Source organism: Dendrobates tinctorius, unplaced genomic scaffold (genome assembly GCF_039654945.1).
Source record: "Dendrobates tinctorius isolate UK_male_01 unplaced genomic scaffold, ASM3965494v1 ptg000070l, whole genome shotgun sequence".
Lineage (NCBI taxonomy): Eukaryota > Metazoa > Chordata > Amphibia > Anura > Dendrobatidae > Dendrobates > Dendrobates tinctorius.
The window spans coordinates 9,870,130-9,885,887 of record NW_027361738.1 but is presented as its reverse complement, the minus strand read 5'-3'; the positions used below and the strand labels follow the sequence as shown (position 1 = coordinate 9,885,887).

The window sequence follows — 15,758 nt, the reverse complement described above, 5'->3', positions numbered from 1 at the left end:
AGCAGGGAATGACAGAAACAGCATCACCCTGATATTTATGATCACAGCTGACAATGTAAGGAGCTTTGCATTTTATTGCATTATTTTTTTTATCTGATGATCATTGACCGCTCAGCTCCCCCAAAGAACAACAGACGTGAATAGAATTAAACAGGAGTAGACAAACCAGCCATCACATAGCAGCATCGTGATCGGTCACATATCTACATACATGAAGAACTAGGATTTTACTAAAGATTTCTGAATATGTGAGGGAAATACACACAACATGGAGATAAATCATCGCTCACTCCCCACTAAAGCCTTGCTACTGACCTTTGCCTTGGTCAACAATAACTCACCCCATTCATGAACAATCAACGGATATACCTTAGCATAAGATCCATCCCTTAAGCCCTATCCGTTTTCCAATGGGGTATCCTTGATGGTGGGATCAGGGCTGATTACAATAAGGAGGACCTCTTGCAGGGGGGTGATAAGCAGAAATACTGGAGTCGCATAATCACAGAAGCCTTGTTGGATCTTGGCTCTTGATGCTACAAAATGGTTTGTAATGCTCACGTGGTTATGCGTCAAATTAAATCCTTTAATTGCAAATAGGGGATGGTGGAGGAACCAGACCTGCTGAATCTAGTATCTCCCAATATCAACTATTACATAAAGCCCAGAAGAAACAGCCTCAAACCATCCAACCTGCCTAAAGTATTCCCAAACTACAGTGAGCAGGTTTCAAAATACCAGATGTTAGCTTGTATACCCAAAAGTTACTACAATAGGTGCTATAAGTAGTCAACTTACACAGAGAATATGCGAAGAGATGGGTCCACAGTAATGGAAGCCTTGTTGACTGATTACCAAGCTCAGCACATATGAGCCATTACAGCCCCATTGAGAAGATCCTGCTATACTCCCACACATGACACATGTCCCACAGTAGAAGCTAAAAGGCCTTTAATTACCTGACAAATGTAATACTGGCCTCTCCTTCAAGAATTTTTTTTGTTCATACTATCATGTATGAGCTTGAATCTAATAGTGAGATGATTCTGAAAAGTCTTGAGTCTTTTGAGACACTTCTGCCCAATGATGGCTTACTATAGCATAGGTGTAGCCACAAAATTGCAGGGTACTCCCTATGGTCAACCTCTGCAAATGACTCTCTTGGTCATTCACTTTGGCTGTCTTCTGAAATATGATAGATAGATAGATAGATAGATAGATAGATAGATAGATAGATAGATAGATAATAGATAGAGAGATAGATAGATACATAATAGATAGATACAGTAGATAGATAGATACATAATAGATAGATAGATAGATACATAATAGATAGATAGATAGATAATGATACATAGATAGATATAGAGATAGTTAGATACATAGATAGATGCATAATAGATAGCTAGATAGAGAGAGCTAGATGGATAGATATATCTGATAGATAGCACACACACACACACACACACACACACACACACACACACACACACACACACTATATCTATGTGTTAGTACTCCTAGAGAATGTCATATTTATAACATGGGAACACTCCAAAATCCACACTGCGCCCATGAGAGCGAATATAACCGATTTTCTGGCTCAGGCGTGTCATTTTGAAACTAGTTAATGAATATCTTGAATAGAATGGGCCAGAGAACAAAAAACGCCTCATGGCAGGAAAGGGGCACAAAATTAATGGATAAATGGTCAGTTGTCGAGAACCTCGGCAGAGACAAAGATCAGTAGCAATCTTTTCCTGGAGCTGATCATGTGAAAATAAGAAAAAAAAAAACTTTTTTAGTATTGGAAGTTACATGAAAGGGGAGATATTTTTTTTCTGTTTGGAGTTGGAGATGGCTTTAGTGTCAGTGAAATACACACCAGCTCACCTCATATATCTAGCTGTCTTCCAGAAATCGAAGATGGAAGCAGGTTTACTGGAATCGGCTGAAGATAAATCAATGTTCCAGGATGGAATCACAGTGGATCATATTCTTTCGGTTTACTTTGGGGAATTTCTGGATTGAGACTTGGCTTCAATGTCCTGCACCAGTTTATAAAGTTGCTTGCAACATTAAAGTCTGAGGGTAGTGTCAATCTATCCATCCATTGTAATGTTCTGGTCGCTGTGTATTTATATAGAGAGGTTGGCACCTTAGCTCCTGCAGAGGGTAATAAAGTCTGCCACCGAAACGATGGATTTAGTAGGATTTATGATATTTTGCTTTACAGGCAGAAGTGCAAATCCGTGCAAGCCTCCTGAGCACGAGGTAGAGCACCCGCACTAACAATGGGGCCTTTCTCTAGAATGGAGAAGGAAGAGGAGACGATTTACAGGCGTGAGAGGGAAGCTGCAGACTTTTATATTATTCTATAGTAGCATTTAAAGGTATAAGTGTGAATATGTGAATCTCTCCAAGCAAATAAGTACATATTGTCATATATGGAAAGAAATATCTATCATCATCATCATCTTTCTCTATGTGGCTAGAAGTTCAAATAACTTGGAAATTGCCATATTTTTTTATTGTAGAAATAAACTTTCTTTGTTCCTTATGGTTGCCATTTGGGTTTATGACCATTGAATACGATAATCCTGTTATAACAATGGCATCATGTATTTACCTGAAATTTATTGATAAAAAAACTATAGTATAATTTTAGCCATATATAAAATATAGCTGTAGATCTACATATGTCATACTATATTATACTGATAAATAAAAGGTTTACTTTACATCCTGATGCGATTCTATCATAAGTTAAAAAGTATATCTCTTCTTTCTAAGTTTCTTTAAATTTACAGCCCATGATTAGTGGGTGTGAACAAAGCAAATCAATAAACATGTCAGCGGGGGCACTTACTGCTTCGTGTATAGGAGATTTTGTTACTGGTTTTAAATATCATTAAGGAAAGAAAACACCACATTTGAATAGTAAAAGTGTAAATGCAAAAAAGTGTTTCTTAAAGCGCAATGACATCATAAAGACTATGATCACTGCATGGAATAGTCAAATGTGCAGTAAATGGCTTTAAGATTTCACTACAGACCTTTGCCCCAAACAAACTAACATCATGCAAATGTAATATCTCCCAGAACAGAGAAAACACATCTGCACTGAGCAGCTTCAGGAAACTTCCTATTTGGATGTCAACTTGAGAATGGCAGATAAATCATCATGCTGAACCCTTTGTCCTGTTGAATTGCTAACACTTCACATGCTCAGTGCTTCCTAAAATATCACAATTTCCATATGTCTGCATGCAAAGATGCTTAATAAAAAAAAGTGAAAATATTTATTTTATATCGATATTACAATGACAAATGCCACTGAGTGTTGTATTTTTTTGTTACAAGCAAAATGTATATGGGGATAATAAAGAATAAACGGTATCATACATAAACTATGGAAGGAAAGAAAGAAAGAAAGAAAGAAAGAAAGAAAGAAAGAAAGAAAGAAAAGGAAAGAAAGAAAGAAAAATATAAGCAACATTTTTCCATGCAGAGATGGATTCAAAGCCTCCAAGGTTATCTCCAAAACCTCTTGCATACAAAAACTGGGGGACAGAGGTCCAAAGTCAGATGATAGAAAAAAAATCAGATTCCAATGGGCTGATTAAAATCAGGGTGTTTTTTTCCTAATCATCTAACTTTGGAGTGATGCCCCATTTTTTGAGGTGTAGATAGATAGATAGATAGAATTGGATATTTAGAACCTGCTTCTAAAACATGTTTTGTTAATATAACTATATATCTTTTTCCAAGAAGAATCAGAGGCGGTATATCAGAGCAAGACAACTAATGGTCCTGGTATGTGACAATATATTCACTTTTCCTCCAGTGTTGCAAACACAAATAATCAGCAATATGCTTTTTGACCAAATAAGTATACTGTATACATGTTTGTACTGAGATGACCTTATCTTAATAGCCTGATTTTTTATCTTTGGAGTGGTTTACTGTGAAAAATGTCTGCTTTCCTCTCCCAGAAATTCTACTTGTAAAAAAAAAAGATCTATGTATCTTCTCTCTCAAAACACACACACACCACACACACTACACACACATATATCACACACACAGCACACACACCGCACACACCACACACACACACCATACACACACATACCACACACACCACACACACACCATACACACACACCACACACACTACACACACATATATCACACACACACCACACACACCACACACACACCCCACACACACACATACCACACACACACCATACACACACCACACACATACCACACACACACACCACACACACACCATACCCACACACCACACACATATATCACACACACACACAGCACACACACCACACACACATGCCACACACACCATACACATACCACACATATCGCACACACACCACACACACACATACCACACACACACCATACACGCACCACACACATACCACACACACCACACACACCATACACACACACACACACTACACACACATATATCACACACACACACCACACACATACCACACACACACACCATACACACACCACACACATACCACACACACACACACCACACACACACACCATACACACACCACACGCATACCACACACATGCCACACACATACCACACACACATGCCACACACACCACAAATACCACACACACACATACCACACACACACCACACACACACCACACACACACCACACATACCACACACATGCCACACACATACTACACAAACACACCACACCCACACCACAAACACACACCGCATACACCACACACACCCATACCACACACTCACCATGCATACACCACACACACAGACACACACCGCACACACAAACACCACACACATACCACACACACACATACCACACATGCTCACATGCTCTAATGATACATACATAGCATCACCCACATACTATCACACACATTAGCACGCACACACACTCTCTAAAGATGCATACATAGAGTAACCCACATACTATCACACACATTTGCACACATTAGCATACACATATTAACATACATTCACACACATACATTAACAAACACTCACATACACTCTCACACACATAGGCGCACACAGACTCACACACACCTGCATGTTTTATAGATAAGTGTATGTATGTTCCTCTTCATCCAGACTATTACATACAACATTGCTGTGGGTGACTTGGCGCAGCATAGGGACATATCAACTGTCTGTAGTGCAAGATTGCACATGGAATGAGTTAATATTGACAGCTCCCAATTAGCTGGAGGTGTGCAGTTATGAAGATTCGAAGCTATAATTGCAACAAAACCCATTTAATTGAAATACCACTTCCATTTTTTCTCCCTATGGCTTTTTTTTCCTATTTTAATGCCTTAATTTAATACATATAACGTTCAGGTCAATGAGACGTGGAGATGGATGGTGTCAGTCGCTGCTCCAGTGCTGGAGTGGAGTGCTTCTACTGTAAAACCCTAATACATAGCACACAGCCTTATGTGACTGTGACCCAAGTTGAGGCGATCTTACAATATTCTATGCTAAACACTGAAAGGGCAGACAGATCAGACACATGAAATAGCAGATTGTTTTTTACACAACTCCAAAAAAGTGGAAAAAAGAGGATATCAGAGTGGATCTCCCTATATAAGAGCAAATGTCTTCTTGCGTCAAGAAAGAACACAAAGCAGCGCTTTCCATTACCACCATGTCCGTCTATGTAGGCCAGAACAGTGCAAAAAAGTGCGCAAAAGTATGATCGGTTCTTTCCATGTCAGGCAAACAGACTGGACACACACGAAGACATCATGGCAAAAAAAAAAAAAAGTTGTACATGAACAAACTTGCATACTCCTATCAGCAAAGCTTTACCAAGTAGGTAGAATATTAAGGAGTCAATGCTGCCCATACAGTCATCACCTTGCACAATCCACTCAAATCCACACCTGAATGCTATAAAATGCACAAACATCGTATCTAGCAATGTGGAATTCAGAAAACACCTACAAAATGAAAGTGTCCTCATACTTACAGAAATGCTATAGTTTCATCTCAGCGAGATACAGTTTGGTGAATCATGCTGGGACCTGTGGTTTCAGAATATATGATAGCCACAGATTGTTTTGTTTGGTTTTTTTCTTCTCTCTATTTGCACCATCCTATCCCAATAACATTTCTTGCAAATTATAAATTAGTGATTGCATAAACCCCTTCCCTGTCCAAGAAATAGACTAAAGATAGCAACTTCCAAACTGTCATCGCATTAACTGTGCATTAGCACCAAAAGATGGGTTCTACTGACAGAATTATGTAGCTTTAAATTAAGATCTAATCTCAACATAAAACAAAGAGCAATGCAAACCTCACCGATGAGCTATCACAGAGTCCATGCTACTACACACCAGCACTGGAGCTCCTTATAGAAGGTGGAAGCAGCCTCAGCTCATTTGAGTATGTATACTTTCCCTTGAAGTTGACTGATTATTTAGCCATTTGAAGCGTTGCTGTTGATTGCTGGGAATATATATCAAATATCCCCAGTATGGAGAATCTACATGTGAGGTGTAATGTGAGAGCAATGGTTCTGAACTGTATGTGTGGGGCGCTTTGCTGGCAATATTTATACACTTGTGTTCAAGTGATCCAGTTATGAAAAGATCTATGTGGATAGGCAGGGCGGGGCAGATTATGATTTGCCTATATGGGTTGCTGCCATGAAATAGGAGAAACTGAAAGAAGGGAATGAGGGCGAAATAGAAAAAGGTTAGAATGACATGAAGACATATTGTGTATTTGGCTGCAACTTATTGAAAATGGGTGGAAAGAAACTATGAGAGGAAAGAGAAAAAGAAGAAGCAGAAAATAACCTGGACCCAAAATTAAAATATAGCTCACATCAGTTATGAGAGAACAAGGGAAGGAGATATTGAGAATAGCGAGGGAGAGGGATTGAGAATAGAACAAAAAAATAAACAATTCAGTTATGGGGTGAAGAAAATAGTGGAAATGGTAAATAGTGGAAGAAGGGAGTTAAATAAGCTAAGATAGAGAAAAATATAGATTAGTATAGACAGATAGACAGATAGATAGATAGATAGATAGATAGATAGATACAGACAGAAAACAGACAGATAGATAGATAGATAGATAGATAGATAGATAGATAGATAGATAGATAGACACAGACAGAAAACAGACAGATAGATAGCTAGATATACAGAATGCCAGATAGATAGATAGACAGACAGACAGACAGACAGACAGATAGATAGATAGATAGATAGATAGATAGACAGACATAGACAGAAAACAGACAGATAGATAGCTAGATATACAGAATGCCAGATAGATAGATAGACAGACAGACAGATAGATAGATAGATAGATAGATAGATAGATAGACAGATAGACAGACAGACAGATAGATAGATAGATAGATAGATAGATAGACACAGACAGAAAACAGACAGATAGCTAGATATACAGAATGCCAGATAGATAGACAGACAGATAGATAGATAGATAAGACAGACAGACAGACAGACAGACAGACAGACAGACAGACAGATAGATAGATAGATAGATAGATAGATAGATAGATAGATAGATAGAATCGCTGGAGTGCTGCCTTCCTTTTCATTTTTTGTCTATGGCAGACTAGATAGGTAGATAGATAGAGATACATAGATAGACAAATGTGAGAGTGAAAAGAGAAAGCCTGTATGATCAAACATGGAGGATAGAATATTAATTAAAGAGAAAGTGGAAATGAGAAATAAAGGATAAGTGGGAGCAGAGACAAAATACAAAGGGAATAAGAGGAAGAATAAAGAAAGAGATGGAGAAAAAGAGGATGATATCGGGTAATGGAGACTGGGTAAATACAATGAAAGATGCACAGGAGTAGAGGGGGGCTGATATATTTTCCTTATGCATTAATTACATTATTTAGTACATGGCAGTACACACACAAATAATATATATAACAACCTCCTGGACAGTTCAGTTGCAGTAGGGAGCCAGGCTCCACATGTTCTGCTGTATCACCCATCTTATGTGTTACCACATTGATAGAATACACAGTAAGCCCGAGCTCCAGTGCGAACCACTCAGCTCAAAAAAGCCAATCAGAATGGCAGAGCATTATACCTCTCCCCTACAGCTATGTGCAGCCCTCGTCTCTGTCTGCTATCCTATTTCTAAACACAATACAAATAAAACATCGTTCATTTAAACTCCAATCTTTTAGAAACCATTTCAAAAGCAAGATGTCAAATCTTAGGAATTCAGATCAATTAGCATCTGGATGCACCAGAGGCAAACCAGTGATCTGTGGAGATAGCCCTATTGCTTCAAGGAACCTATCTGACATACTTCTGGAGGCCAACCCTTGCTTCAAATATTTGATATGAACATTAAACATTACTTTTTTTTTTCTTTTTAAAAGCGCACAATTTGCCAGGTTTACATGAAAAGATGGTTCGTTTTACATGGAACTCTACACTAAAGGTCAAGGGTTTGAGGGTCAGCTTGCATCTTCAAAAAAAAAAAAAAACCTCAATAGACAGAAACCGTGTCCTCTGGATGAACTCTGGTTGCCTTAGCAAAGGGCAGACTATGTGACAGGACAAAGAACAAACAATAAATGGAAGAGTAAAAGAATAGAAGATAAGGAAAAATTATATATATATATATATATATATATATATATATATATATATATAGTACTACAAAAGTGCAAAAGATATATTGCTAAATAAAGCATCCTAATGTATAGGTACCTTGATGTGCTGGAAGTGTCTGCGGATCTACCCGGCCTCAATGCTCATAAGGAATATGTTTGGGTTCATTAAAGGTATATCCAACAGAGGTGGCGTCATTTTCTTTAGAAATGCGTGGCTTCTGTGTTTTTTTTCCAAATGTAATCCTTAGGAAAGTCTGGTAAGGTACAAATAAGCCATTATAAGTTAAATTATATTATATTGTTACATGTGTTATATTAAAAGTAAGAATGGAATGCTACTGCTACTTCCACCACCATCACCACCACTAATAATAATAATATCAGATTTTTAGCAAGCAGAAATATTGAGGGTTCACCATGTGAGTTAATAGAAACTACTTAGGGTACTAGCAATATTATTAGATATTTAATCGCTGCATTCCATAGGGTTCATAAATATTGCAGTGTCAGGCTTCTTTAGACCTTAGTAATTTTTTTTAATGCTGTGCATACATTAAACACACACGTAGAAAATATACATCTATACATACACACATATAGCCCCACACACAAATATAAGTACTAAAACACATTCACAGTCTCCTGCAATACATTTTCACTGGAGATAGAACATTAAACTCTTTACCCCTACATCACCAGCTGGTCACTTTTTGGTTGATGATGGTGTAACTTCTGATACCCCATATGTTCTAGCATGCAGCATTGCTAGGTTCAATACTAAATAGGTTTAGAAACGTCTGTTTTTGAAATCTTTAATGTTGACAGAATATTCTTGGCGTTTAGCACCACAATAATACAGCACAAAGTCCATGACATGTACCACCACTGTATCTACAACGTTTTCTCGCCTTGCAGACCATCAAAGGCCTTCTACAGAAATCCTAACACAGGGAAAGTGTCAAACATACATTGATGTCAAAGGTAGGGAGGGCTAAGCAGGCAGAACAGTTATCTTGTGTCTACAGAAATGCTTTTTCTTTTGCCTATCTAGTATTTACAAAACCAACTCATTTGTTCTCCAAGAAACAATTAAATAAATCATTACAACTGTTTGAGTTTTTTTTTGTTTTCTTAAATACCCACAACTATATGTATATGTGTAATATATCAGTCCATACCTTTATCACATAATATCCCATAAATGCATCTGTGACTTATGTGTCTTGTATACAAAATAGCTTTTCTACCTATGTAGACACTGAACTATATGTAAATATTCATGTACACATATACACCCTTAGTTTTTTTGATACGTATACAATAAAGTACATAAATAGAACAAGAAAAGTATCCATCCATTTCCTTATTTATATGAACAATTGTCCAGGTAGGATCAAGGACTTTGTATCCAACAATATAATTGAAATTGTTTGTTTTTTTTTTCCTTCCATAGTCATTTGGTCCAAGTGATTCCCAGCAATTGGATCAATGCCATTAAAGCCTTATAATAAGGGGGTGGTGGCCCCATCTGTGTGCTGATGGCCCTGTACTTTGGACTGTTGGCTTGGAGCTGATGGGTTGGCAGAGCGCATCTTAGTGTTGGGCAATTTGTGGTCTTTCTTCCACTTCATCCTTCTGTTCTGGAACCAGATCTTGACCTGACGTTCAGAGAGGCATAAAGTATGGGCGATCTCTATCCTCCGGCGTCTGGTGAGGTATCGGTTAAAGTGGAACTCCTTCTCCAGCTCTAATACTTGCTGTCTGGTGTAGGCAGTCCGAGACCTTTTGGGTTCCCCGCCAGTATAATGTGGGTTAACTGAGCATAAAGAAGAGAAAAGCAATGGAACACAATCATTAAATAATGACTTCGCACCATTGTTCATATAAAGGAGGAACAGAAGAACAAATCCCAGGCTGCTGACAATACCCCAAACAATGGAATATATTGGGATGGGGCTTGGGTTAAAGTAGAGCCTTAAAGGCGTATGGCCCAGACATTTATGGCATCAGTCATTACCTCCAATAAATACTCCAGTGGAGCCATGCAGACTACAAAGGATTGTGACCCCCAAGCCTTGGCCAAGAATCCACCCCACTGACCCCCACCACACGTTGCTGGGGTGGTCACTTACTTGTGTTGCAGTGTATTTTCTTCATCCAGGGATAGACCACTGGCTCTTTGCTACCTTTGAGCCCAGCAGCACTCTTCTCAGGATGGATGCTGTCACTGGACCCTCCTATGGGCTCGCAGTGCGGTGCTGCTGGTGGTGGCGGCTGCCTGAGGACGTGGCTCTGCACAAGTTGCTGAGGTTGGCGGTGCCCTTTGCCGGGGATGCCCTCCTGGGTGACCCCAGGCTCCTGGCTGGCTGAGAGGTGGCTGTATCCATAGGAGGCTTCAGCATAGCCGCCCGGACCCTGGTAGAGAGCCTCAGGAGCAGCCTCGTACCCGGGCTCCCTCGGCCGCTCGTAGTATTCTGGAGACTGGTTGTGCAAGTAGTTGCTCTGGGCATATTCTTCGCACGGTGGGAATTTCGGCTCGATGTAGTTGGAGTTTATCAAAAACGAACTCATGGCCATTAATTTGTGCAAGTGCAACAAAAAAATACTAATTTTTCTCGCGTTGTCGTTTTTCTGTTCTGCACAAAACCCTCCTACTCCCTGTCAAGTGTGCAAAGTTACACACCCATGTGACTGGCCGGACCAATCAGGGCTCTGCTCTGCACCCCGGATAAGGAAGCACCAGGATGATAAATGCACTGCAAGTCACCCCTCATAGACTTCACTGCAGCTGGAACATCATCAGCCTAAAAATCCCGGCCACAGATCCAGAGGACAGCACCAGGGATCAATACTAATCACAGTCAGATCACCCCACAGCCTATAGCAGGAGCAAGCAGTGTCCTCCCATTAGTAATGGTCGCCTCTGACTCTGCTGCTGTGTGCGAGTCTGCCCTGGAGGAAGCTGCCCTGTATGTAACCTCTGTATGTAACCACTAATGTCGTGCTATAGTCCAGGCTAGGAGGAGAACACATGCACTAGTGTTAGGATGGGCTGTGGATCAGTCCTAGAAGGGGCTCCTTCTCCTTAATATGTTTGGGTGTCACTTATGATCACTAATATTGATGTCATCTCACTAAAATAATGCACTTAGGTGAGCAATGACTCCACTGCAGAATGGGATTGTCCTGGAGGAAGCTGCAGTACTGGGTATAATCCTAATCCTGGGTATAATCCTAATCCTGGGTATAATCCTAATAATACAAGTAATACAGATATTCTATTATGTTGTGTTAGTCAGATCCTGGGGTCTGTGCTGTAAATCCTAGAACATATAGAGAATTGTGGCACTGCATGGTCTGTAGGATGTGTATAGTTACTAGATCCAGCCATCAACTAATAGATGAATCTCCTCTGTATATGTGCAAGTGATTAACCTGTATCCAGACATCGACAATGTAAAGACATTGCTGTGTAGTTTAGGATGTAGAGATAGATAAAGAAGATCACTATATGGGAGGATAGCTTGTAAATATTCTAATGATATACACTTTGTGTTACTAGTAGATACCAGTTTAGTCACATGCAAATACTGCTTCTTTTTTTTTCCAACTGGCCTTCATGTATTCACACATGACATGTATTGCTGCCGTAAATAACCTGATGTTCAGGGGTAAACTCCCTCTGGCATAGATAACAGCCATGGCAGAGTGTGAGACATTGCAGAACTGTATATACTTCTCTGATAACTCACATGGCGATCAGGAGGCAACAGCTGACTTTACATTTGATCTAAGCATATTGGCTGTGCAAATAATCCTGGTATCAGGTAAAAACAGAACTCTAATGTGCCCTTTTTTCCAGAGACATCCAGTTTGCCTTTTATTTTATTTTATTTTATTTGAAGAAGAGGAATATGAGCCTTCCAGTCCACATGTTGCTAGAGGAGAGAGGGAGAGCTGATAGAAGGCAGTATGCATGGCTGCTCTGTGTGATCACGTTCTGGACATTAGTGCATGCTCTCTCTGGGCATTATAGATAATGAATTATTAATAGGGCTGACAGTATAATCGTATTGTTTATAACAGCTAGAAACAAAAATGAGTGAAATGTAGCTGTGTGGCCACAATTTACAAGTCAGTGCTCTCTGCCCTGCCATAGATCGGTAATAGGAGAAAGAAAAGAAAAAAAAAGAGAGAAAGAAAAAGGGACAGAGAAAGAAAGAAAGAAACTATGTGCTATTGTTATGTTGAAACTATTATCAGAATTGGTTAAATGAATATATATATAAAATATATATAGTGCATAGCTATTATTAGTGCATTAAATAAAAACAGGAGGCATTTACCTTGCTATGTGAAGCATAAAGAGAGCAGATGGCGAACTTTCATTCATTTGCATTCTGTAGAGGGATGGGGAGAGGATTTCTACAAATTGTTCTTTTTCCTGATTCCCTGACCTACACACAGAAAAGAAACATGTATGTGAGATTCAGCTCTGTGAACTAAAAGGGAGGAGATTACAGCGTCAAGTATTAGAAAAAAATAGTGATTGCACATTGGTACTTCCCCGATGATTATCTATCTATCTATCTATCTATCTATCATCTATCTATCTATCTATAGTCCAAAAGAACGAAGGCAGCACTCCAATAGAAAAAATAGGTGTGATTTATTGGCCCATGTGTGATGTTTCGGTCCAAGATGTGGGCCTTTCTCAAGCTCACATCTTGGACCGAAACGTCGCACATGGGCCAATAAATCACACTTATTTTTTTCTATTGGAGTGCTGCATTCGTTCTTTTGGACTATAGCGTGAAGTTTGGTACTATCCCATATCTAGCTATCTATTATATACATTATCTATCTATTTTCTGTCTATTATCTATCTACATAATATCTATCTATCACCTATCTATATCATCTAGGTACGTGTAGTGAAGCTTAGTTTATTGAGTGTAGTAACTGTTTTTAGTGTTACAAATGCTAAGATTTTTTTTGCCAACAGATTTCTAATGAATTATGTCGCACTCAGCTCAGACTGAAAACAGATAGATACAAATATAATTATAATCTAGCTTTTATTGTAATATGGAGTCCACCATACAGATTGTTCACATATAGTTCTGCAACATGTGAAGATTTGCCTGTGAGCGCAATGCCAGATTGTCTCTCTGCCCTGTGAAATCTCCCTGTGGTTGGCACTTACTGGAAGAACAATATAGGCAAATGTGCTTTTAATGTGGGTGCAAAATGCCTGAAAGTGACTATGTAAATTTCAAAAGGCCTGTTTAGTTGTCTTTGAGGTTTTGTTATCATTAAGAATTGAGCCAAGACCACCAGGCGTTATCTCACTAGAAGACATTTAAACATTTTCCTGCAAGATTTATGGCTAACTAAACCCTGCCACAAAGAGGCAAATCAGCTCAAAACAATGTCGGGCTCACATTTGGTAGGAGGTCAAATATTACTGCTCTACATATAGAAATGTAACAGTTAGTAATCTTCGTAAATGGATAATAATCTCCACTATAATAGCAATAATAATTCCATCGGTAAGAATACATACCTTTATCACAAAGCTGCGTTATATGTAGATATTGTTATAAATATAACCCTTATAATAAAAAGAACAGATAGAGACTATTATTTTCACACAGATATAAATATATATTTTAATACAAATACTTATAACGTATGTGTTGTATGTGTGTGTTGTTGTGTGTTATGTGTGTGTTTTGTGTGTGTGTGTTGTTGTGTGTGTTTTGTGTGTGTGTGGTAGTGTGACTTTTTTTTCTATGTTCCTTTTTCTTTTCAGTTTTTGGTTGTGTTTCTTTCGATATAAATTTGTCGTTTTCTTTTACAAGGGACTGGGTGTTGGTTTCAAAGTGACCGAGAAGTGACACTGGGCGCATTTGGTTTGGTATTAATCTTCCCATTGACAGTCTTTGTTAAATAAGGAGCCTTGCAGTTCACCAGGCGACATTTTCATATTTGTTAGACTCGCTGACCTGAGGTTCACCTCGGCCTTGGACTTAGCTTTTCTAAAAGGTCCAGCAAGTGTCTTTTAGACAGCAGGGAGTTTCTAGCAGGTCACTTCTTGTGACAGAAAATTAAGAATAAATTATGGAAAAGTACACATTACAGGGGTTATGAAATGCATCACTCTTGTTGGTCGGGGTTCTGAGGAAGCCTAGTGACCTCACTGGAGGAGGCTGTGGGCAGGGGACACACTATCAGAGCTGCTCAATGTTGGCTTTTCTCTTACAATATTATCTTACTATATAGACTAAACTTGTACTTGTTCTTTATTGCGACTGAAGATTAACAGAAATTAACTATTATATCGAGCAATCATTACCAAAAAGGAAAATCCTGTCCTAATTTACGAAATCTGGAAACATTTTATTCGTGATTAATGATTGGTCAGGAAGTTGGTAACAACCGCACATCAACTGTGCAAAAAGTGCCTGGAAACACACAAAAAAATCTGCCAATACTGCTAACAGGAAAATATCCTTCCCGTCAAATGCATTATAACTTCCTTTAAATACATATATATATTTTCCATTAAATATGAGAGAATTGTTATATCAATTGTAAGAATTTTACTAAACCTCCATGTGTAAATTACAAATGTGTAAAATATTACAATGTGCAATAACAAAATATCTTTAAAAAATTCCAAGTTTATGTTCAAATACTTCTTAATTAAATAAATGTGAAATTATTATTATTAATATGAAGTTATTATTATTATTTAGGAACTGAGATACATATCTACTTATTTGTTTATCTATCTATCCATCCATTTTATATATATATATATATATATATATATATATATATATATATATATATATATATATATATAAAACCTTTCTTAAGCCGATATAGAAATATATAGTCCTGATGTGGACCAAAACGATGCCATTACGGGGCATTAATAATCCACTTTATGTCCAACCTTATTGCATTGAAGTGACGCCTCCATTGTTGCTGTATATATATATATATATATACAGCAAAATAATTGCTGCAGCACTCCAATGCAATAAGGTTGGATATAAA

At 38.3% G+C, this 15,758-nt stretch overlaps 2 protein-coding genes across 5 annotated transcripts in view; both read right to left on the bottom strand.

Annotated features, from left to right (window-relative positions):
- Positions 1-15,758, bottom strand: part of HOXA3 (homeobox A3) — a 40,466-nt gene that overhangs the window by 10,509 nt on the left and 14,199 nt on the right. The window contains exons 1-3 of one of the 4 annotated variants that reach the window (XM_073581364.1): positions 14,257-14,984; positions 13,037-13,147; positions 8,788-8,944 (exon numbers count right to left, since the gene is read on the bottom strand). The gene's annotated coding sequence lies outside the window, so the exon portion shown is untranslated. Of the gene's footprint in view, positions 1-798; positions 911-8,787; positions 8,945-13,036; positions 13,148-14,256; positions 14,985-15,758 lie in introns of those variants that run through there. The other 3 variants (XM_073581363.1, XM_073581365.1, XM_073581367.1) reach the window with 3 other exon arrangements.
- Positions 9,489-11,856, bottom strand: HOXA4 (homeobox A4). Its single transcript, XM_073581372.1, has 2 exons — positions 10,823-11,856; positions 9,489-10,506 (listed from the first exon to the last, which is right to left on the bottom strand). Exons 1-2 carry the CDS (start codon positions 11,265-11,267, stop codon positions 10,193-10,195), a joined length of 759 nt encoding a protein of 252 aa, XP_073437473.1. The 5' UTR covers positions 11,268-11,856; the 3' UTR covers positions 9,489-10,192.